The sequence below is a fragment of the Conger conger genome, chromosome 6 (genome assembly GCF_963514075.1).
Source record: "Conger conger chromosome 6, fConCon1.1, whole genome shotgun sequence".
NCBI lineage: Eukaryota > Metazoa > Chordata > Actinopteri > Anguilliformes > Congridae > Conger > Conger conger.
In genome coordinates, this window is record NC_083765.1 from 20,942,132 (window position 1) to 20,967,796 (window position 25,665).

At 42.6% G+C, this 25,665-nt stretch overlaps 1 protein-coding gene across 3 annotated transcripts; it reads right to left on the reverse strand.

The window, feature by feature from the left end:
• Positions 1-9: 9 nt before the first annotated feature.
• Positions 10-24,601, reverse strand: LOC133130708 (gamma-aminobutyric acid receptor subunit alpha-6-like). Of its 3 annotated transcripts, none has more exons than XM_061245489.1 (9): positions 24,216-24,601; positions 23,845-23,963; positions 21,502-21,569; positions 20,756-20,976; positions 18,538-18,620; positions 15,852-15,995; positions 14,287-14,439; positions 6,838-7,097; positions 10-1,033 (listed from the first exon to the last, which is right to left on the reverse strand). In XM_061245489.1, the coding sequence occupies exons 1-9, from the start codon at positions 24,299-24,301 to the stop codon at positions 527-529; spliced, it is 1,641 nt and encodes a 546-aa protein (XP_061101473.1). In that variant the 5' UTR covers positions 24,302-24,601; the 3' UTR covers positions 10-526. The 3 variants fall into 3 exon arrangements, with proteins under 3 accessions (XP_061101473.1, XP_061101474.1, XP_061101475.1); XM_061245490.1 differs by having other exon boundaries at positions 23,845-23,892; positions 24,216-24,316; XM_061245491.1 differs by lacking the exons at positions 23,845-23,963; positions 24,216-24,601 and adding an exon at positions 22,103-22,206.
• Between the last annotated feature and the right edge of the window lie 1,064 nt (positions 24,602-25,665).

Here is a 25,665-nt window from a genome sequence, read left to right on the forward strand (position 1 = left end):
TTCCAGCAGGACTTGTACACCGAAGCCATATTTATTCCCATTATGTTCCACTTATGGAGATATTATATATTTATTCTACAAAATCATAGATAAAACAGACATATCTGTCAAGTCAAGTTGAGAGTCCACAAGTTTTGATAGTTTTTCCACATTGAAACCCTTCCTTCAAACAACAATATTGCTGGAATACAAATGGCAATTTTTAACTTACACCCATTAAAACACAGAGGTCACTGTAATTAATTACAATTACATACATCTGTAATGTAACAGTTTTTCTGATTTCCATTATATTCTTGTTTTCCAGGGATTGTTGTATCTTGAAGGAGTCGTTTCCAAATGTTGTCACTGAGGTAATAACAGTTTCATGTATTTGTTCATAAACTGTGTGTGTGTGTGTGTGTGTGTGTATTTCTCTGGTCCAGTAATAGGACTTGTGTAATATCTCCGAAATTTGAGTGCTGGAGACTGCTTTGACAGCCGCCATTTTGTGTTGTTTGGTTTCTTTAAAAAAGTGGAGTGAGAGTTACCCCTCTCCAGGCTCCATAGTGTCCTTGGACAGATACACTACCCAGTAGACCATGTTAAAAACCCCAAAGGACACTGGGAAAAGAATCCGAGCATATTTGTCAATTTTGCTGGTTCCATTTGAGCCAGAGGAGGCCGGGGGCGTGGCCGTGGCCTGGTCGGATTTGGCCCCACCCACTTGTACAAGCTCTAGTTTCGGCCGGAGGGAGGGGGAGTGGCCAGGCTGCAGGTGTGACAGTAGTTGCCCTGGTAACAGTGGAGAGGGGGGCGGGGCAGGGGGTGTGGTCTCGAGGGCTCGGCTGAAGGGGTTTGGGCTGGAGTGGGGTGGGGCGGAGGATGACATTATCGCCGCCTCCACAGCGGCCGCCGCCATGGTTACGGAGGGGGCGTGGCCCACCAGGGTCTGCCGAGGCTGTGTGGCCTTGTTGCCGTGCAACAGGTCAGTTCTCTGAGTGATGCTGGAGTCTGTCACACGCTTACGCAGGCTGCCATTAGGGTCTGTGTTCTGCTCCGGGAGAGAGGGAAAGAAAGGGGGAAAGAGAGGGGGTGAGAGGGAGAGAGAGGGAGGGAGAGACCAAGGGAGAGAGAGGGTGTGGGAGGGATAGGGAAAGAGAGGGGGAGAGAGAGGGCGTGAGAGGGAGAGAGAGAGGGAGAGAGAGGGTGTGGGAGGGAGAGAGGGGGGGGAGTGAGCGAGAGGGAGGGAGAGAGAGGCATAGTGTGGGAGGGAGAGAGAGGGACAGAGAGAAAGGGGGTGGTAAGAGAGAGGGAGGGAGGCAGAGAGAAAGGGAGGGGAGAGAGAGGGGTGGTAGAGAGAAAAAGTGGGAGGGAGGGGAGAGGGTGATTTAAGAGGTTGTGGAGTAACAATATTTACATTACATTACATTACGTGGCATTTAGCAGACACTCTTATCCAGAGCGACGTACAACAAAGTGCAAATCAATCACATTGTGTCATCTGTGTTAATATTGACGAGTGTTTTTATTTGTTCCATTTAATTTTTTATTATCTTGACCTGGGTTTGCATGTGTGTGTGTTTGTGTGTTTGTCTGGCTGTCTGTCTGTCTTGAAATTAATGTTTTTAAGTTTACTTGTGAAATACAGCTGAATTGAATTGAATTGAATGAGAGATGAATCACACATGTCACATTTGGGTGGAATTGTACACTGTCCCTGATAGCTACATAAATGAATATAAATAAGTAATGAATAGAAAAATACACTTTATTAGGAACACATGTACACCTACTTATGAATGTGATTATCTAATCAACCAATCGTGTGGCAGCAGTGCAATGCATAAAATCATGCAGATGGGTCAGGGGCGTCAGGTAATATTCATCAACCATCAGAATTGTGGAAAAAATTTATCTCAGTGATTTTAACCGTGACCTTGTTGGTGCCAGACGGGATGGTATGAGTATTTCTGTAACTGCTGATCTCCTGGGATTTTGACACATAACGGTCTCTAGAGTTTGCAGAGAATGGTGTGAAAAACAAAAAACGTCCAGTGAGCAGCAGTTCTGCTGGAAAAAACACCTTTTTAGGTCAGAGGAGAGGGCCAGACTGGTTAAAGCTGACAGGAAGGTGACAGTAACACAAATAACCACACATTATAAGAGCGGTATGCAGAAAAGCATCTCTGAACACATGACCTTTAAGTGGATAGGCTACAGCAACAGAAGCCCAATAAGTCTAATAAATACCTTATAAAGTGTTCAGTGAGTGTAAGTGCAATGACCACATGCTGAATGGGTGGTCTTTGTTTTATATAAGTCCTGGAGCATCTGTTAAGATAGAAGTCATCACGAACACCAGTCCGTGCCAATATATTTAAATAACAAAACAAGGGAGCCGCGGTGGCGCAGCAGGTTAAGATGAAGCGGACTTCCGGTTGCAGTTCGCTGCAGTTGCACACCGAGGCCAAGTTTGGCCGGCTCTCGTGGAGCGACATAATTGGCTCGCTGCTCCAGAGGGAGGGACTTGGCAGGGTTAGCTGATCGCCGCACAATAAGCACCTTGGGCGCCTCGGAATCACGGTCATGAGCATGAGACGAGACGGCTTGAAGAAGGCCTGTTGCTCTCCTTCGGGCCGCCGAGGGACAGGGTGTGGGCGGTGTATCTAACACTAACTATAATTGGATTAGATGGGGTACCAAATTGAGAAAAAAACAAAAAAAAATAAAAAAAAACAATGCACCCCCAATGAGCTTACAAGATTTTCATTTAAAAATGTAATTTTGAATGCAATTAACTGATTATCTGCTTATATAAGTACACCTGTCATATAATTAAATAATAAGAGTTTATAGACAAGTTTATACAGTTTAAAGCATTTTCAATCATTAAAAAACTCAACTTAAGCAGGACGTTTTAATGTTGTGGCTGATTGCTCTGTCACATTTAAACATGGCATATCTGTTCTGTCGGAGTTTATTCTGGATAATTGTATTTCACCGTGACAGAATGGGATTCATTTCCACAAAATTACATCGCATACAAACAATTATCAGGAGGAAAATATGTCTTGAATATAAATCCTGGGGTTACATTTAGACGAGCTCCCCGCAGCGCATTTTCTGAAGCTGAGTGAGCGCAGCGTGGCCCTGACGTCTGTGAGTTTGAAGTGAAATGACGCGCTGCTTCTGTGGGTGGGAAGGTGCTTTAAATTTGATCCGGACGGTTCTATCACACGCACCAACACCGTCCATTCCAGCTTCTCCCACGGGCTCAAATGAATTACACCTGAGCTTCACAGTTCTCCTTTTCAACAGGTTTTCAACCTGGATGTGTCAATTGAACATTCCATAAGCTTCCATCTAAAAGGCCCACAGGGTTTTATGGGAAAGTAAAACCCAAGCAAAATGTCGCTGAAGCACACTGCTATGAACAGCCATGATGATCGACTTTCATGCCGCCACAGCCAGAATTGTTCCCAAAACAAAAAGTTAGTTTTTAACATTTAACACAAATAATAATAATTTCATAACAACAAACTTCATCTTTTGTGTTGAGGGGTCTTTAAATCAAGATTATTGTTTGGTAAAATGAACATGATTGTGCTATTATACAGCCATTAAGTATTAATGGATGCTTTATAGCTACTTAAAGATGCCTTGTTCATAGTTACTCACTCTTAAATGTGCTTCTAATAAAGGGTGACAAAATTACAAAAATTCCCCAAAAAGCCACAATGCACACAGCTATGTTGGGGGTTTGTGGGACCCAGCCAGAACAAGAGTACCTATTATACATACAAATTAGTTATAATGATATTGTATAAGCTTGTGTGGATACACAATGTATTACTACATTATTAAGCATTAATAACTATTTGTAATGGTACTGTATTACTGACTATAAGTATAAGTTTGATATCGGCGACATTTACCACTATACTGCATGTAAACAAAAAGTGTCTTCTTAACATCTTAATCGACTTTAAAAAGTTTCCTGAAAGGGGTTTATATATTATTTACAGAAGGTTTTTATATTCATGGACTGCGTAAGCAATTTGCCATAAGCTAAGCAGGGTTATGGACTTGAAAAGCTTCATATTGCCTTGTGCCATGACACTAGAACCCAAAGCTTCTGCACATGGCAAGGGCAGGGTCACCTTACAATCATCTGAAATGGTGTCTGCAGAGAATACCCACATCACCCTTTAAAGAGTCATTTCAACAGGCCACACACTTCAGCACACTTTGTGCCTGGTCAGTGGACATTTTTGCTGAGATCATATTTTTATAATAAGATACAATATCAGTAACCTATGCTGGTGGCTGGCGCAAGGACATTTCATTGAAGAGTCACACAACTTCTCTGACCTGAAAAATGTTTGCCATCAGCAGAATTTATCAGAGGGAGTGTACTGTGGAATGTATGTGTTGTGTGCAGACATAATTTTCGTGTAGCATAATCCATAACGATAAAGAAAATGAGGAGGTGTGTGAGATATATTTAGAGTTGATCTTAATAGAGCAGTAGGTGTGAGGTCAGAGATCTGACTTAACGCGGACATTAATACAGCCTTGCGCACGGTGATTTACTGGTGCGCTGCTGTCGAAACTGCTAACGTCAGCCTTTCAGGAGCCAGTGTCCGCAGTCCGGCCCTTTTATTAACACACAACTCCTGTTCTAGTGCCCTCGCTGTGACAGTTACAAATTAAACCGGGCGCTGCCGTGACGTTTCCAGGGAGACAAGCACTTTCATTTCTCTGGCTCCTACGGTTACACACGCTCCTCTTTCCGGAACAGCGGAGAACTCTGGAAGTCCTCCAGCCCTTGGAGTGACCTCTAACCCCCCTGCTTGAAGGATTCTGAACATGTCCTGCAAGGTTTGGGCCAAAGGACAGCCCCAAACCCTGCCAGCCCATTAGCCAACAGTCCCTGACAACCAGCTCCACTCTGAACAACAGCTGGACAACAGTGGTGCGAAAAATGCCCAGGTCCCCTTTCACAATGGGAGGCACTACCAGGCCAAACGCTTAAATACCAGGGTTGAATGTGCCATACTTAATCATTTTAACATTTTGAGAGCTGGGAATTATAGGGTTCCAACTGAAAACAGAATAGTTTAGAGATGTCAAACCTTTATTGCTTTCAATTAACATATCTCAGCAGTGCTTTGAATTGCCCTGTTCATTTAAACATTTTTTAAATGTCATTTCAAGGATGTTTAAAGGTTCTGGGGAAGGGCGGGGAAGAGAACAGGATCTGGTGTGAAGCTGTGGCTGCTGGGTAATGCTCAGCACTCTCAATAACAGGATCTGCCTCGGAACAGTGGCTGCTGGGTAATCTTCTCACGCAAGTCCCCCCGACTCAAACAGACAAAATTACAGGCGTCTAGTGATCGGCTGATTGCACCCTCATGACCTCCTGATAGGGCATAAGTTTGGGGTCATTATTGGTGCCCTTGGCGTGTTTTTACCCTTGAATTCAGCCTCAAAGTCATGATTTTTGCACTGCAAAAACGCAAAAATGAGTCCATCTCAGCAAGTATTAATAATAATTTGTTTTTTTAGCTGACGTCTAAAGCGACTGACAGTTGATTAGACTAAGTAGAGGACAATCCCCCCTGAAGCAATATGGGGTTGAGGGCCCTCTTCAAGGGCCCAACTGCTGTGTATATTTTATTTTGTCTACATCAGGACTTGAACCACCAACCTTCTGGGTCTAAGCTACAGGCTGCCCCTGTAAGTCTTACATTTCAACAAAAAAAACCCATTTGTTTGCAGAATAAGACCAGAATGCCGATAAGGCGAGAGAGCTTGACGTATTTAAAGATTTGCCAGTGGGGTAAGAATTTAATTTGTCAAGTAAACCGTAACTTGAAACAAGCTAATAGTTTCTACTTGAGAGGAAAAAACAAGACTTTGCCTCATTATGAGACTGAAACAAATGCTTTTCTCGCAGTGTGTGGTTTATCTACGAGGCTGCTGGAGCTGGGGCCAGGATAATGAGTCTGGAGTCTCCCGAGAGCCATTGCTGTCACATTCTGAACGGAGGCATTTCAAGTTAAATATCTCAGTAAATGTGCCTTAGCATTCGTGACAAATATCTTACAATATTGCGCTTGCTTAATCGGAGTAATAAAAAACACGAATGTCATGTGTTAGCAAAAGCCAAGGAGCCACAAAACAAGGGAGTATGTTATATTTCTCCAGATAATACGCACCAGCATCTTAATCACTTTTATATTTCTCCAGATAAGAATAGAGAGCCGTAATACACAGCAGATCCCTGAACAAGGATGTAGTTTAAGAAAGAGAGACGTTTTTTAGACATTTTTAAAACCTGAAGAGCTCATTTAATGCCCATCTCGTACACATCAGGAGCCTGACTGAATGTTTTCAATCTGTTCTCACTGCCATCTGGCATTTTAATGAAATTAAGGGATTCATTCTTATTCACCCACTGGAGACTGGTTGCATGGCCATGCCTGAGCCATTGTCTTTGTCTTTCGACTCAGACGTTAAACCTTTACCTGCACCAATAAAGTTTTTTACTATTTACCACCAGCCTGTGAATACCACAATGCACTAGGAAACCAGATAGCTTAAAATACCATTAACCTTCCCATTAATAATTAAGGCTATTAAGGTGTTCCATGGATCGTTTTTTTGTGTGCGCAAAATGAATGAATCATGAAAGGATCTTGGTTTTCTTTTAAGGGATATTTAAATTAAGGGGGTTGGAATGGTTTCAGAGGTAAATGAATGTATAATGAATAATAATAATGTATAATTAATGTCATTCTAAGGGATTGGTATTTCATAGTGATGGAGAGGGGGAGGAGGAGGAAGACTCACCTGTTGAAGCTCTTCGGCGTCGTTGACCTGCTTCACCGGAGTGGCCTTGGGGGCCTGGGGACCTTTGACCTGCTTCCTCCGAGCGCGCTCAGCTTGCGCGTTGGTGAAGTAGTTTACAGCGGCGAACTCGATGAGTGCTGAGAAGACGAAGGCGAAGCAGACGGCGATGAACCAGTCCATGGCGGTGGCGTAGGACACCTTCGGGAGAGAGTGACGGGCACTGATGCTCAGAGTGGTCATGGTCAACACCGTGGTGATCCCTGAGAGAGAGAGGGAGAGATGGAGAGAGAGGGAGGGGGAGGGAGGGAGAGAGGGAGATGAGAGAGAGGGAGGGAGAGTGAGATAGAGGGGGAGGGAGAGTGAGAGAAAGAGGGAGAAAGAGAGGGAGGGAGCGGGGGAGAGAAAGAGAGAGGGAGAGATGGATGGAGGGAGAGAGGGAGAAAGAGAAAGAGGGAGGAAAAAGGAGAGAGAGAGGGAGGGAGGGAGAGATAGAGAGAGAATCAGGGTTTCCACCTATCCCAGAATCTGTCACCTGCTCCCTGATACCCAGGAGTGGGCAGAAATCTCCAGCGATCTGCACCACGGGCATACAGTGAGTGGAGTTTATAAATGTGCATTCTCATTGCAAATTGACAAACAGTCTTGAACTGAAGCAGTGAAAAGTGTGGGGGTGGTCTCCCTCCAGGTGACAGACCCATGTGCGTGTTAAAAGGCTCATCCTTCACTGAAAGTACTTTCCTCAGTGTTCATACCCATGTACTTCCTGCTGTATCTTAGCCAGAGACATAAATACCCCAAAATATTAAAGGAGACCATTATAAACTTTGAAGGAAATGTGCAATTAAACATATTGGAGTCTGAAAATAATAATAATGGAGCTTTAAAACAACAGACGTGCATGCATATAAAACCATAGAGCAAGCTACACTACAATAAAACTGGTTTCAAAGCTGGTTACTGACTTTAAAAATCAGTAGAACTTCTGCGTCATGGTTCCAACTCACCACCAGAGGAAGACAAAGGACTGAATTTCTGTTTTGTTTCTGCTCCCATTATTGAATCAGTGCTGTAATCATTGTACTCACCTGTGTCTTGTCTGTGTTTACAAGACAATTTGGATATGGGGTTTGTGTAAATAGCACTGATATAAGGCTAGATTAAGGTGTAGATTAAGTAAAAAGAGGGTTCTGGCTCCAAGCAGTGAGAGGAAGAGGAAGAGGAGGTGGAAGTGGTCAATGGAATGGCAGACAACAAGCACTCCTTCAGAGAGGAGTACTCGTTTCTCCTCTTAGAGGTGGGGGGGTTGTCCTGGTAGAGGACAGTTCAGTGAAAGTGTTTTTCACTGCAGTTCAGGATTTTTTCCCACTTTGTACCTATAATTTTGTTGCTATGATAACAGTTTTTTACAATTGCAAAAAATTCACTTTTTCAAAACTTCATTCAACTCTGTGCACCAACATTCAGCTTGTCAGTTCATTTAATTCACAAAAAGGATCAAATCTATCAAACCACTGTGAACATGTCTCAAAGGAAAAGCACCAGTGCTAGAATTCTTTGTTCATATCATAGAGAACAATGATCTAACAAACACTGACAACCAGTGGCATTACAGTCAATACACTATTTTCTGTTACTGATTTTCAAATTGGACTGTAGAAGTATAGTTTTTGGTGGTTCAGCCTGAACTGAAAAGTTCTAAAAAAGTTCTAAAAGGTCTGTGTGTTAGTGTATCATTGTTTTAGTATTATTTATTCTTGTAATTTATTATTTTTCATATTTCATGTCTGGTTCTACTTATTTTCATTAGTCTTTGCACTCGTCCTCCCCTGTTATGTCTGCGTCTGAATGTTTTCCAGTCGAGTCACTCCCCTGTCTGCGTGCCCCACTATTCGGGTGGTTACGGTAGTTTTCGGGGTTCAACATTTTTTCTAAACTCGCGATTCTTACTTCCTGCTTTTTCTTGATAGTTAAAAGTTGTAAAGCACTATTCTTACTAACCACTACTAATCTAGGTTTTGTACAGTACTAATCCGATTAATACACTTACTGTCTGTCTAACTAACTAACAATCACTTTTATTGGGTAGTTTAGAAATATTCACGTTACTAACTCACTAACGCATCTCTTAGCATTTCTGCGCTGTTCTATAACTCCGCCTTCCTATGCTATCCCTTATTACTCGTTTGTTTCAGCGAAGTGTTCGCACCTGTCTCTTAACTATCACTACGTCTTCAATCTATGCATTGTCTACTCTCTAGTCCAGAGCCGTTTGTTTTACATGTGTGTCTTTGTGAATCCAGTCCGCGTTTTTGTTTTCCCCCTCGTTATTGTCCCATTACCCTTTCATGTGTCTCACCTGATGTTTATTTGTTAGACCGCCCTCACTCCCATGCCCCGCCTAGTTTGTCTCATTCCCCTGTGTATTTATACCTGTCCTTTTCAGTTGCACGTTGCTAGTTCATCTTGTCCTGTTTCTGTTCCCGAGCCCTTGTTTCCTTCCCCTAGTTCTAGCCTCCTTGTTTCCTTGCCCTTGCCCTTGCCCTTGCCCTTGAGTCCTTGCCCTTGGTTATCTGCTTATCTGGTTTTCCTGTTTTGACCCCTGCCTGCTTCCCTGGACTATTCTTTGTGTTTTGTGGAATTCTGTACCTCTGCCTGTTTGGACTGACCCCCTGGATTTTGACCTTGGCTTGTTTTGTGACTACGCTGTCTGCCCCATCACCTGTGAGTAAACTTGCCATTTTCCACACCCCTGTGTCTGCTTCTGGTTCCTCTGTCCTCTCCGCCGTAACACAACTAAACAGTGAATATAAAGGTATCTTTTGTGTGAGCGATCTAAACAAATGTTCTTATAGTATTTCATGAAAAAGGAGGAATTTGAACCAATTAGTTTGGAAGTGCAAGATTTCTTCACAGATATGAATGCACAATGCATGTTTTGAACAGGCGAACAGGCTGTGTCACAAGTGCTTACCATTTTGAGTGTCGTGTCTAAGGGTTTGAAAATTGAGCACAAGCTTGTAAGATTAGGGTTGAAGTGATTGTAAAAAACTGTAATCTCTCTGCTCTTGGGTCCATCCCTTAGTCCCCTGGAACATTCTGGCTCTCTAGATTACCAGCTTCTGTCTTAGTGGCCTAAATAACTCTATGGTTACCATAGTGAGCCTGTACTCTATATATCGTTTCCTGGTTATGTTGAGAGATCGTGAGACACAGTTATTGTGTTATTAGGACAATACAGCAATACCTTGTGGACGAATCAGGGACAACAGCACCGGAAAACTTGACTTCCCAGGTTTCGTGAGGCTTTTCACAAGCCCATGGATAGTCAGTGGGAGATGTCACAGGTACCTGGTCCATATTTTTCTAGTCTATGGGTATGACCACGGTGCATTAATTATACTTGTGTGCTGCTTCTCCTCATAAAATCAACAGAGCCTGGCTTCCAGAAATATTCCTGCAGCGCTCCCGGAGGACTTGCAATGGAAAATGAAAACGGGTCTGAAAACACATAACATTATACTTGTCATGATTAAATCAATACACCTTTTAAGCAGCAAGGACTTTGCCATGGAAGAGAACTGAAATAAATCATCACAGGGATATTTTACAAGCAGGTGTGTGGGGAAAACAGGGTTTAATACGCTGCAGGAGCGCATTAGAGACCCCATGCCTAAATCACAGACGCGTCGTGACATGACTGAGTCTGCCTCGGAATGAATCTCCGGGCAAGGTGACGAAGACGGTGCGGTGATATTAAAATCTGAACGAGTACAGCTACAAGAGTCAGAGTAACAAATTAACCTTTAAAACCGCAATTCCTGGCCTGCCTGAGAGAGCCTTAAAAAACCTATAAAATGTAAATTATAGTTTTGAAATATCACGCAGGCAATATTTCTTTCTGGAAAAAAAGCCACTATATTTTTGATACCCTGCCATCCCTAATCATAACCGTAGGTGAGGTGGAGATTTGTGATTGGTGCTGTTTGGTTTTTATCTTGGGACATTTTGTTTTTGACAGTTACGGGCCCGTCTCCTCGGTTACGAGCCTGTCTCCTTGGTTACGGGCCCATCTCCTTGTATAAAAGGAGAAATACACCACCCTGCCTCAGAAGATGACACTGTCTGTAATCTGTAGCCCCGGCTGCTTTTCTAAAAAAGGCCAATATTTTATATAGTGATGATGAGGTGACCAGAGCCGTCTTTATGAGCAGAATAATGAGGATGTTGCGTGGCTTAGTGGTAGGCTGCTTGAGTGGTAACTGTAGAGTTGCTGGTTTGAGTCCCCAGTGGGCACATAGGGAACCTCACCTGCATCTGGAGAAATTAATTTGGGTCCCTAAAACAAAAAGGAAGAACCCTGCCATTGCAGCCCTGAGTCAAGCTCCTTAAATCTGCTGCAGGGGCTTTACCCCTTTACCCCTTCTCCCTCTCTTTCTCTCTGTCTCTCTCTCTCTCTCTCTCTCTCTCTCTCATCTGTTCTCTCTGGCCACAGTTCTTTCCTTCTTGAAAAAGAGAAGAGAAGTGGGTTCTCAATGTACCTCCCCTGGTTAAAGGATTAATAGAATAAGAGAGGGACTGATGCTCAAAGGGAAACAGGAATCCATAACCTCCACTGACAAAAACCGTTAAATACCATTAAAACCTAATGCCCCTGACTGTAGCCTCTCTGGGACTGAAGCCAATACACAAAAACTAAAGTAAGTCACACAAAAAATGGTCATTCTGGACAATAATGAATTTGGACATCTGCCATAGCATTTGGGTTCATTTAACTTGCTGTTCCATTCCCTCCATAGGTAGATATGTCCAGGTTGAGCAGACCCTTTTTGCAGGTTAACTCAACAGCACTCTGGGGGCAGACAGTCATGTCAAAAGGCTAATCTTGTGTTGTAATCTCACGCCTGGGTGTTTGCAAATCAATCAGGGAAAAAAGTAACATAAAAAGAAAGCAGCCTTGTATACTGAAAAGGCAGTACTTGCCCACAGAAGATTTGGTGTTATGGTTACTGTGATTGTCTCTCATACAGGAGACCAGGGATTAAGGCTCACTTGTTCCTTTTTTTTCTCTTTGTTTCACTCACTTCTAACAATAGCAAATTATATTTTCCAACTCCAGGGGTTTGGGGAAAGTCAATCTTAACCCTTTCCACGTTGCCTATCCTAGAGGACTATTCCCCCCCATTTTGTAATAGTCCTATGAAAGTGTCAATATCTCAAAAGGTATTTACTACACACACAGGGTTCATGACTTAAAGAACAGACTTGTACCATTCAGAAATTTGAGACCGAACAAATTAATGTCAGAGAATGCACATACAGTGTACATAAAAGTTACATTAAAATGGAAAATAAAAACACCTTATGTTTTATAGTACAGCAGTAAATATCTCAATTTCTATGTCAAGGACCAATTCAGAACTGCTTCATATTTGTGTAGAAACTTGATGTCAACTTGTATGAAAAATTTGGTAAAGATATCGACAGGCATTCAAATTCCACATGAGTTTTCCCAAAACTGCACTCCAGATGTCCTCAAGTGTCCCCAAATCTCTCCAAATACAAAACATCTGCATATCTTTTTTTCCAGAGACATGAATGATTGGAAAAATCCTCTCCAAAAAGGATTACTCACCCTAACCAACCTGCAGCACATTTAAAATGAAACTTTATTTCAGAATTAGGTTAACCAGATCCCTGTTAGCCCCATTAGCCAGTAGAATTGCAGGTTTATCCATAGCAAGTCCAAATCCTGTAATTATTCGTGTCTGTAGTCATTCTGCTCTGCAAACACAGCGATAGTCCTAAACTGTCTGAGACCTGAATTTCACAAGTTATACCTTGTTGGAAAGGGTAGGAAACCCAGTTGAAGAAACGTACCATGTTTTGCATTAGTTTGGTACTGAAATGACCAAGCAATGCATTCATGCGACAATAAGAAAAGATTACATTCGCATAGGTATACAGTAGTCCCGGCAAATAGTTTTTTTGAAAATGGATTATGAAATAAACTTCAACGTTAGTCAAAAAACAGCTGTAGCTTCATAACCAGATGGGATATTTGGTTTCATAAATACAGTATGTCGGTATCTAATAATTTGCACGGTTGGGGGTTTGATCCCCGGTGTAGCCACAATAAGACCCCTATGCAAGGCCCTTAACCCTGCATTGCACCAGGGGAGGATTGTCTCCTGCTTCATCTAATCAACTGTACATCGTTCTGGATATGAGCGTCTGCCAAATGCCATTAATGTAAGGTATTATGTGGGATGATCAAATCAGGGAAATCGTCCTCCAACAGAGAGTGACTGCTGACGAATATATATGTATTTGGGTCTGTTCAAACAAGCAGCAAAAATCTCCTTATAATGATAGAGCAAATGACTTTGACGTTGCAAAAAGCAAGATTGGAACCACTCTCTGCCACCCAAAACCAAATTATTAATCACACGGCGGATCGGACGTTAATTCCTGTTGCTATACTCAGTTTCTCCAGCAGAGGGAGCTCTGGCTTCAAATACCCGTCTGAAGCGGTGACGTCAACCCATCAGAATACAGCTCGTCAGATCACAGGTGCGCAGAGACCGATTTTAAAAATTGGAACAAAACAAAAGCGCACGTCAGCTGGGGAGGAAAGGTGGCAGACCGGCGAATGACGCTTTCATTAATGCGTCCGTGAGAGTGGAACTTCCACCCTGAAACAGATCCGTGAAATACAGGGCAGAACAGGGTAAAATATATCTCCTGCGATTCCTTTCTGTTACACATCTAAATTGACGTGATAATACCACGCGCATTCAATCACAAATGGATGCATCTTATTGCATAGCCTTGTCCATGTGACCCTGCTAATTTAGTTCTAAGGTTTATTATTATTAACCTAAACTGAGACATATTTAATCATGGGCTGACTGTTTTACTAAAGTGGCGGTTGTGAATCTTTAAAGACCAAGAACTTCATAGGCTACACGTGGGCACCGGTTTTAATTTTGTCACACTATTAGTCATAATCATTGTAATAAGGACTTAAAACCAAGGATGTAGATCTAATTTCAACTATGGGGTGCAAAAGAAACATTTTTTGGTTACAGTACCACCCAATACACCAAGATAATATTTTGGAGGGGACATTAACTTGTAGGAAGCAATGTAATCACATCTAATGCAATAGCACTCAAATAAAGGGCAGGTTTACCCAATGGCTGTCTCTTTAAGGAAGTGCATTCGCCTTGTGACATCCTTATCAAAAAACTGATTGTTCTCTGAAGACTATCTGGGCTAAATAAAGATAAAAAGAAAAGGCTGTGTTGAAGAAAGAACACGTGCTTACAGACTAAAAGGGCTTCATCATCCCCTGATTTAATTGGCATAACGCACCATTCTCTCCCTCCCGTATCTATCTAAAATAAATCACTACACACAAACGGCGGGAACACTGTGAGCGTGACGTACCGAAGACAGTCCTGGCAGGGACGGACTCTTTGTTTATCCAGAAGGACACCTGGGAGAGGATGACGGTCATGATGCAGGGGATGTAGGTCTGGATCATGAAGTAGCCCATCTTCCGTCGCAGGTGGAAGAACACCGTCATGACCACGTACTCGCCTGCAGGGCAGTCAAATTCAGGCCCGCAAAACTCAGGAAAAAGTCTAGCGCGACTGACGCTAACAAAAGCAGTGCCACACAGTAATTATGTCCAGTGTTAATACAACTCTAACATCCGAGTCCAAAGGGGACCATACAGTACAGTGCAGTCCATAAATATTTGGACATTGAGAAAAAAAAAGTTGCACTCTACACCAGCAAACAGTTTCAATAAAACAATGTGGTTAAAATGCAGGTAAAGTTACAGTTACTGTTATACATAGTCCAAATACTTATGACCTGCACTGTACATACACCGTAAAAGTTGATTTAACACTGAATATTTTACTGTACACTTAAAATGTCATGCACCGGGTTTAGGTCCGTCGTAGCTGCACTTTGATAAAAACAATACAGTTTATACGATACCTGTTAAATTAAACAAAGCATATGCAATAACAATACAAGTCATCATTTGACCTCTTAGGGCCTTGAAATTAATTGGGCTGATTCACAACTTTCTACAACACCTTGGTGCTGTCTCACACGGTACATTGTGTGAGATATGCAAATCTTTCGTCAACATCTAGGTAATTATTACAGATATTATGTGAAGCCAGCTGTGATTACAGCCGGCGGTGAACTGCTGTCTCTCAGCTGCACCTCACTTCATTGCAGAACCAAAAAATGTATTGTGTATATGTGCCACAATCTGTCTGACGCCACATTATCCTTCACCCCTGAAAATGTTTTTTTTTTTTACATTAATTTACCCAACACTTGTATCAGAAGTGACATATTGCACAAGGCAAAGTGCATATCAGTGCATTTGAAAGGCTCAGCAGCAGTTACAGAAAGGGTAAGGAAAGCGGGATTACCTGCATTCGCACTGTTAGGATAATCAATTACCCCATAAATCACGGTCAGTTCCCCTGGCAACATATGCAGTATTAACCAAAGTGCTAAAACTTGGAGAAGTTCAAGGACAGGAGGTTAGAGGAATGATCCGACTTCTGGATGCCGCTGAGGGTTCAAGTGTCTCCAGAACAGAAATACTGACACTATAATATTTACTCTAGCTGTACCAGTAAACTCAGAAATACTGACACTATAATTTTTACTCTAGCTGTACTAGTACACTCAGAAATACTGACACTATAATATTTAATATAGCAGTACCAATACACTCAGAAATATTGACACTATAATAATTGTGTACCTTTATTTCTGAGAGTGCAGCTGTACTATTTCATTCAGGTTCAGTGTAGATATCAAACCTCAGCAGGCACATGACCATATTAATTAGCCCGTGCCGACCTCCCCGGACCCAAAGACCTTTAATTCCAGATGAAACCGCAGTCATCAGCCGCAGTGACAGGACAGATGATAAACGAGCAGGAGAGGCTCATTCACGGTCAGGATGAGGTCAGGACCTGTTATGGACTTGACGGTTTCGCTGGAGACGGTCTGTCCCACCAGGTCGTACTGGACCAGGCTGGAGGACTCCGACGGCACCTCCACGGATCTCTGTGGTCCTTTGGTCCAGGTGTAGATCACCTCTGTTTTTGGGTATGCATCTGAGGAGGAGGAAGAAGCCAAGATGAGATGTGAAGAGATTAAACAGTCACAATAAGGACACATGAATTGATATTATTTCATGTAGTTAGTAACATAAATGAATTGATACATTAATTTAACTTCTTGTTAGTTAATGTATTTGGTAACTATTAACTAATGTGTTAGTTACAAGAATATTCATACATTAGCGAACCATAGGGTAAACTTTTAATTAGTTAACCATTATCAAAGGAGAATAATGGATGTAGGATGCCAGGGGTGCTTGATCTGAGGAGGATAGTGGATGCAGGATGATAAAGTGTTTAATCTGAGGAGGATAATGGATGCAGGATGACAAAGTGTTTAATTTGAATAGGTTAATGGATGCAGGATGACACAGGTGTTTAATCTGAGGAGGATAATGGATGCAGGATGATAAAGTGTTTAATCTGAGGATGATAATGGATGCAGGATGACAAAGTGTTTAATCTGAGGAGGTCAATGGATGCAGGATGACAAAGTGTTTAATCTGAGGAGGTTAATGGATGCAGGATGACACGGGTGTTTAATCTGAGGAGGATAATGGATGCAGGATGACAAAGTATTTAATCTGAGAAGGTTAATGGATGCTGGATGACACAAGTGTTTAATCTGAGGAGGAGAATGGATGCAGGATGACAACAGTACTTAAGAAGCCCAGACATTTTCTATGTTCCAATGGCAGGCAGTATCGGAAATAACCCTAAAACCTGCAAATCACACAAGGCAGTCGAACGTGCTGGTTCAGGAGAAACACCGAGGAGCATTGGAACTCCTTCCTCTCCTCACTGTAGAACAGTGACAGACAGCTCTGTGCCAGGATGGGTGCACTGCCTGCTCACAAAGTCTATGGGCTCTTTCTAATCACTTCCTTTTATCGCTCCTATGCTTGCTCCTAGCCCCACCCATCGGGAGAGGCAAGACAAAAGAGGCAAAAGAAATAGGTGTTTGTGAGTCTTTTTTGTATTCTATTTTCTGGGCTTGTTGTTGTTTATTTTGTTTGGGTAGGCTGGTTGGGGGGGGATTTCAGGTTGTCTTCCTGTTGCCTGGTCTGGTTGGTTGTCCCTTTGTGTGAGTATTTATTCTTCATCACTGACAATAAATCTCACTTGATTCATTTCATCCACTTTCCCTTTTACTATTTTCTATGTGTCTGTTAAGTAGCGTTTGATATGTTATGGTTTCTATAGCAACCACCAGCTCAGTGTAATCTGCAGGTTTTTGGGCCATAACAGCCGGTGAGTTATGAACAATTCTACTGGACCTGCGTGTGATATATAAACATGTAATGTCCCTGAGTTACTTCCCTCCATGAACTCCATTTACCCTTTAACTCAGCCGTCCCATTTCACTGAACATCGCTGCCAAGCAACAACGTGCAATGGAAGTCTCTGTACAGAGAGACATTTGGTTTATACTTTGGGCGACTTGAGTGCATTTATACTTTTTGCTAAGGACATGACCACAGGCTTTGTCAGGCGACTACACACAAAACATTCACGAATAGATCTTTCACCATACTAACATTTTAAATGGGCAATATCTGTGCAGGCAAGGAGCCTCCTGTGACCACTGCATATATGTACACCGATCTGCGACAGGTGTGTGCACTGATGTCATGAACAGCTGATAAAATGTCAGTGCCAGACCATTCAAATCCTGCTCATACTTCAGGTACGTTTAATAGTTTTAAGTTAGTTTTGCCAGTCCTGCCCTCTTTATATGTACAAAATGGAGATTCCTGGCTCTCTCAACCTGCCACCTAATCATCCCCCGATTTAATGGGCTAAAATGCTGTTCTCTCCCTCTCCACCTCAGCTGATGTGTGGTGAGCATTCTGGTGTAAAATGGCTGCCGTGCATTACCCAGGTGGGTGCTACACATTGGTGGTGGTTGAAGTGAGTTTCCCCTTCATCACTGTAAAGTGATTTGAGTGTGAGAAAAGTAATATATAAATTCAATGATCTATCTTCAGTATATCCCAAGCGGCCAAAACCGGGTTTCTTTTCTGAAGCTCATTTCCTGATCATACTGAGAGAGCTGAGAGATGGTACTCACTAGTGCCACTGTGGTTGACTACATTATAGGTCATTCAGACCCATTTTCTATGTAAAGGCAATGGTACAACTGTGGTCAAAATACAAAATCAATTATTTTTTTCCCACAATAAAATGTAGACACAATTGGTGTATCTAATGCCTCCCCATATCCTGATTTTCTTTAGGTTATTGTGCTATTAGGACAATAAAGCAATGTGGATGAATCGGGCCAGATTACATATCTCTCTCTCTTACGCACTTAGTGGAGGAGTTGCTACTGCACAGTCTCTGGCACTAAATTGTACAACATGGCGGTGCCCGTAAACTTCAAAACACTTTTCACAAGTCCAAGGATAGTCAGTGGGTGCCATACACTCAGAGGCACGTTGTCCATATTTTTCTACAGTCTCATGGAGCAGGCATGAGTACAGTAAAGCACAATGGAGTGTAGTTTCAAGCTCAGTAAACATTTATGTCCACTCACAGCTTCCGAACTTCAGGGGGCAGGCATGCCCGTCCATGGGGAAGTCCACCAGCCTCATTGGACACTCAGCACTGATGGTCAGCCTATCAACACACACACAGACAGACATCCAGACAGATGGTTACCCTGCTTTCAAGTGATGTCGAGTGAATAGTTTTCTCAGAATTTGGAATAGGGCCATCCCACTCGTTCACGTTCAGGTGCTTTGTGGCGGTACAATTGAAAGCAAGGTTATGTGTGGCTGCTTGTTCGTTCCTGTCAGGCTGTTTACATTCTGGGTGAGCAATCAACTGACTAGTTACATCAAGCAATCTGTGGCCCGCTCTGTTTGTAAAATACCACAAGAAACAGAATCCTGCAGTTCTATAGTTATCACAGAATGTCAGTGTGTTTTCAATTTGTAGCTGTGCTTCACTCGTGGCCTTACTGTATGACATTTCTTGCGGTTCACAGAGGTTTTGCTCAGCAAGAGTGAGTACGTCACAACTCGGCCAATTCGTGCTGCGTCTAGAATCCCGATTTACCCGACTTGATCATCTGACATAATAAGGAGTTCACGTGGGCCTTTCCGGTGAGAAAGTCCTGTAGACTGTAAATCTGACACCACCTGAGAGGACGGTCAGAGCGCCTACACATCACCATGACGACATGTTAAAAACACATGTGCTTTTCATATTCTGTTGGATCACAGCAGCGCATAGCATAATGCAGAGATCATCAAATGCAAATCCACCGCTGGCTTTAATAACATAACGTAACATAATGAGGAGAACAGGCCATTCAGTCCAGCAATGCTCGCCTTTTCCTACCGCTACAGTGTACTACTGCTTAGTTTGCCTAAAAGCTAAATAGTATCTAGCACTGTATCAAACCCCAAGAGTTTCTGCCTCCACTACATGACCTGGCAAGCTATTCCACACAGTGACCATTCTCTGGGTGAAAAAATACTTCCTAATATCTGTGCGAAATTTATCCTTTGCCAATTTCCATTTATGCCCTCTCGTTCTGCTAACCGAGCTCACCCTGAAGAATCTCCTGCTAATGCTGTTCTCTTAAATCTGCCCTAATTATCCTTTTACTAAGATTTAATTTCATCCAGGTAATGAACAGAAGTGCTACTGATTGGCCAGACTCACACCTCACTCCCAGGTAAACGGAGGGTGGAAAACCAGCGGTTCTTGGCCCTCGAGGAGCGAGATTTCACGATTCCTGACCTAAAGCAAATTTCCTAACTGTTATATAAACTGTTTTACTGTCGTTGCAATACATTATGGGGTAAAAACGTCTTGACCAATGTCATGGCTTCTTCATTTTCAAAACAGTGCAGTTTGTCATTTGCAGTGTTTTACATTACATTACATGTTATTCAGCTGATGCTTTTATCCAAAGCAACTTACAAAGCAGTATCGTCGACCTCCAGCAAATAAATTCACCCACCAATAAAGCCTGAAATGTGCAGGTATACACCAGGGGCAGCACACGTTTGTACAGGTGAGATGCTGTTACCTGCTGGGCAGGCCTCAGGTTAAACGGTAAAGTAGTCTCTCACGACGGCCCTGCCTGCGGCAGTGTGGGAACTGTGCGGTATGAGGAGGAGAGAGCCGCCCACACAAGTTTCTGTGCCATTCCGTGTGTGCTGTTACACAAGGTCTATTCCACTGCAGAGTCGCTATGCTAACCACTGCTGCATTAACACTTTGACGGGTAGGCTTTTTTCAGATTTATTTTTGTTCTCGAACTCCATTGCAGTTACCAGTATTGATTGTTACATCAGCATTAAAGTGTTCTGTTAAGAAGCATTCTAGTGACATATTTGTGAACTCAGATGCAGATCTCTTCACACCTGAAAGGGTTAAACAGATGCAGAGCTCATCACACCTGAAAGGGTTAAACAGATGCAGATCTCATCACACCTGAAAGGGTTAATCAATGCAATACCTGAAGAGCTTGGCATGTGGTTAATTGGCAGGTATAGTGTAAAGAATGGTGCCGTTCTTCATGATGTGGAAGAGCTTGGCAGTGTTAATTTATTAAATGGCTGTGTGGATAATTGGTGAATTGGCTGTGTGTATAAATAGTTAGATGCCGGGTACCTCATGGTGTAAAGAATGGCACCGTTCTTTATGATGAGGAAGAGCTTGGCAGTGTTAATTTGTTAAATGGCTGTGTGGATAATTGGCGAATGGGCTGTGTGTATAATTCGTTCGATGCCGGGTACCTCATGGTGTAAAGGATGGTGCCGTTCTTCATGATGCGGAAGAGCTTGTTGGGCGCGGTCATGTTGTGGGCCACAGACTTCTTCCCGTTCCTGAAGAAGGTGTCGGGGGTCCACACCTTGGTGACCATCAGGTTGTTGAGCCGCAGGATCTCGATGGGCCCCTCGTAACGAAGCCGGCGGTCCACCCACGTCTGGCGGAAGAACACGTCCATGGTGTACTCCTGAAGAACGGGATGAGGACATCAGAATGGTACCATACACATGTCCAGGTACCATTCTGGTGTCATTAAAGGGTAATTATGCTCTTGATCACATGTTGTTTTGCTGTAAATGTGTCATGCCTACTTCTTTTTTTTTATGTTTCAGATTTTTTCCCATTTTTCTCCCAATTTGGTTGCCAATTTTACCCTGTTTATTTCAATCAGCCATGGTAACCGTTCCCTACAACCCCGTTCCCCGGCGACCAGATAGAGATCAACAGGAGTTGCTGCATCGCCTCGGGCCCCGGACCATGATTCTGAGGTGATCAAGGCACTTTTCGTATGTGGGGATCCTCCCTGCCAAGTCCCTCCCCGCACCCTCTCTGGACATACTTGGCTTTGGCAGGACCCTGGTCCTCGGTGTGCAGCTGCATCAAGACCCAATGCCTTAACCGTGCACCACCACAGTGCTCCGTATGCCTACTTCTAAATGTTAAATACATATACATAGAATAAGGTGCAATACATTTTTACAGTAGCACTCACCATTTCAACATCTGAAACTGGGCCAAAGCTTGTCACGTAAATATCGGTTTTAACTTCTGTCACTGAGCCTGGTGAAAACAGAGATTTAATGAATTATGAATCAATTTTTGAGTTTATGCACAATAAAAACTGAAAAAAGAGAACAGAAAAGCTTTAGAGATGTGTCAAGATATCTATATCAAGATACAAATGGCAAAATGGGTTATTTTTTTGCCATAAAGGTAATCTAGTTAAAGATAAATGTAAAACACTGATTGCATTTTCCTCGTTGTGTTTACTTCCCCTTGAAGTTTAGAGCACATTATGTGTAATTTATGACAAAAGCAAGACAGCATTGAATCGTTTCAGCGGAAGCTCAGTCACTCTCAATAGGCCCCGCCTCCAATGTGTGACGTCATCGCCATAGACGACTGCCTTCCTTTCACATTTCGCATCCTACAACTAGAGCGGCTAAATAAAGTACGCGCATCGTGACTGTAAATTCGCACTACCGTCGGCCTCTCGTGGGCGGCACACACGCTGTCAGAGTGTGTTTGAGAAATGGTTTGACTACAGTTGGTGTTTTCTTGTCATCGGCAAAAAATAATAAATAATAACAAACCCTACGCCGCTGCCCTCGGGAGTCACGCTGTCCTCCCTATAGATCATTCACAATTCCATTTGCTGCTCCTTGTTATAACCTGCCACAGGTCTGCCCCACTCAAGTCAAGCTGCAGATGATGTATGCTACGGTGCTGCTAAAAATAGCAGACCTTTCTCATCTTCACTCGCTCAGAGTGCTGATGCAGCAACATAATTGTACCTTTTGTGCTCTGAGCTTATAGGCTCCGCTACTCTGATAAATCTCTGAGAATCCATAAGACATCATCAGTCCAAATCTAATTAATCTATTGAAGGGATGATCAAATTTGGCACTAGTTTTCTCGTCTCCTGGGCTACCTGAACAATTAGTGCTACTGATTGGCTTCACACCTGACTCCCAGGTATAAGGAGCGTGGAAAAGCAGCAGTTCTCAGCGCTTGAGGACCGTGATTTGATGATCCCGAGACATACAGGCGTAATGCTCAGTGGTGGTGACCACACGGCCAGATAAAGTTATTAAAACATGCAACTGTAGCATCTTCATAATTTCTGTTGGGTAGCGAGTTGGGCTAAGACTATTCTGCATTTTATAACCAGCCTAAAATCACGTGAATTAAATTTCACTCAACTGCTCCGCTTTATTTAATGTTCAATCAAATTCTGTATGAGTCCAAAATGGATCAAACAAATGTAACCTTTTATTCGACTATGGTTCTCCTTCTCATTTCATTAGTAGGCCTACTAATGCGAAATATTTTGCAGTTTCCACCTAAGCCGATAGCAACAACTAAACAAGGGGGGTGCGTTCATCTCCTGTGCCCTTTCAGGTCTCCGCTGTAGCCTACTTAACTTTATTTGCGACAAGATCCATGTAGGCCAGCTGGTGTTATTACAAGCAAACGCCAACACTTTGAAAATAATAAAATAATGAACAGATGCATTTTCAAATAAATTAAGGACAGCCAACGTATTATCCGAAATTCCCAAACAAATGTCAGCGCACAGTGTCAGTGCAGGACACCAACTATACTGTAGTGTATGGGTTTATATAATGGACAAAGAAATAACGGCAATAATAACAGCGTAGAACGCCAAACTCTCCGTGAATACATTTCGTTCACACAAATAGATGTAGTTATGACATTTAGAAGCGCTCGAGGATAAAATCGATCACGGGTGTAGGAGGGTACAGAACACTTCGCTGTATTGCAGAGCCCTTTTGTTATATTAAGTGATAACGGATTATTTTAGGAATAGAAAGGCAACCACGTAGGCATATTACCCCGGAAAATATGTCCACGATGCATGCTGACTTTTAATGGCACCTGGCGAATGTTTTTTACACGCGTAAAAGCGTCTTCATTAGCCCACCTTTCAAACTGAAACATAAATAACCCTTTGTGTTCCTTACATAACTAAACCAGTTTTACATTCCAGTGCATCAGTGACCGCGGCACTTTCAGCTCGCTAATCAATAAGCTAAGTATTATTTATCTAAAAGGTCACTCAAAACTGTAACCCGAGCTTCACACAGCTCAATAGCTTTAGAATTGTCTATCCAAATCAGCAAAGATACATATTACCTAATTGTATCTGTATCTGTAATCTGCAGATTTTTTGCGAATCTGTCTTTTTTTCTGAATGTATTTGGCTTCATTTAAAATACGCTTTCACCGTATGCATCAGTCGGACGCAAGGGTATGAAGTGGACAAATGAGCAGCTTAGACCAGTGAAAATTCAACAGTTTGAAGAGTACATACTTCCAAATCCGGGTCGCAGTCTGTTGTCATATCCATCCAGAAGCCGATCTAGAATTCGCGTGAAATTTTCAGGATATGTTTTTTCTTCCTTTTTTATCTGTGCAGATATTCTCCTTACACTGAAAAAGGTTCATAAAAGTCAAGGCATGCATTATACCATTTTATTACTGCAAATATAACCGCTACTCTGGTATGTCTCATTAACTTAACTGCGCAAGTAGCAATACTGTGCTTGCTGTTTACCTCTACCCATGCATGTAATGTTGCTGCTATCATTGTCAGCTGTTTAACTGCTAACTGAAGCGTAAATCACAACGTCTGGCAAATAAAAAAATGAAATTGATCAGATCAGCGCGGCTGGGAGTACTTACCAAGCGGCGACGCAGATAAAGTAGACAAGAGTGGAAATGCAACTCGGGGACATTGCAATCACCATCTCCTTCTTGGCAGAAACCATGTTTGCATGCCATACTTTAAGCCTGTTTACATGTTCCAAACGTATTGTCCCGGAGACAGATTACACCCGTGAATGAATCGACAGCGTTGGGTATGTTAACCGTCTGTATTCCCCGCAACCGCAAAAACAGTCAGTCTCGGTGTTCACTGTTGCCAGACGTGCCCCAGCCGTAACTCTGTTGGTGGCTAATGTTTTACGCGACTGGCTATCGACAGAATCAACAGAGCGGAGGAGACACCGGATGCTTCTTCTTCATCTTATTTCAGATTTGGGTTTTTGTCCGTCGTACTGTAAATCCTGTATTTGGATTATGATCGATAAGAAGATGGGCACAACATAATAGTATTGCTGGGGGGAAAATCCATTAATCTCACGGACAGGACAGCAAACCTTGCCAGGGCGGCTTGTCAGGTGTTTGATGTTAAGTTTATCTGAAACCACTTGCTTCCCCTCCGCTCAAGGTCTTTTTTTTTTTTTGCTTTTTGGAGTGCAGTCAATTGATGCGTCTCAAACGCGTCGCGTATTAACCTTCATAATGTGGCCCAAATTTGACCCGTTTTAATTCAGCACAAAACACTTACTTTACATTATTAACCAAAGTTAAATATGTGGTGTTGTGGCCCAGAATTGACCCGTAGAGATCTATATTAGAAAAAAAGTAAAACATTTTTTTTCCTGAAACTAAACTTTATTTTGTTGAATATAATACATTGAAATGCAACAAGAGGGTTTCTGAAATCATATGGAGTCAAGGCAGTTCACTTTGCCTAAACATGCGTACTACCATGAGTATCCATTTGTAATGAAAAAAAAAGTCCTGTTATTTGTCTGAATAATAATTTCTCAATTTAAGGCTTAAACAAATATTTGGCAATATGTCTTTGCCAAAGGTTGCACAAGGTTTGATTGAAGGCTCAAAATAATAAACTCCCTCACCAGCGCCCCTGTGAGAAACTTTACTTATAAATATATAAAATAATATTTATAACCAGACAATACCAGATACCGGATTATCTTTGAAGAATCTATTTCCATCCATCCATCCATCCATTATCTTAACCCACTTATCCTGAACAGGGTCGCAGGGGGGGTGGAGCCTATCCCAGCATACATTGGGCGAAAGGCAGGAATACACCCTGGACAGGTCGCCAGTCCATCACACGGCACACACACCATTCACTCACACACTCATATACTCATACACTCATACACTCATACACTCATACCTATGGGCAATTTAGACTCTCCAGTCAGCCTAACCTGCATGTCTTTGGACTGTGGGAGGAAACCGGAGTACCCGGCCGACGGGGATTCGAACCCAGGACCACCTTGCTGTGAGGCGGCAGTGCTACCCACTGCACCAT

Coding starts and splice junctions, on each gene's coding strand:
- LOC133130708 (XM_061245489.1), bottom strand. CDS start 24,301: ATGGTTTCTGCCAAGAAGGAGATGGTGATTGCAATGTCCCCGAGTTGC. Junction 15,996..18,537: donor CCCCCTGAAGTTCGGAAGCT/GTGAGTGGACAT, acceptor CCTCCTCCTCAG/ATGCATACCCAAAAACAGAG. Junction 14,440..15,851: donor AACCGTCAAGTCCATAACAG/GTCCTGACCTCA, acceptor ACTGCCCTGCAG/GCGAGTACGTGGTCATGACG.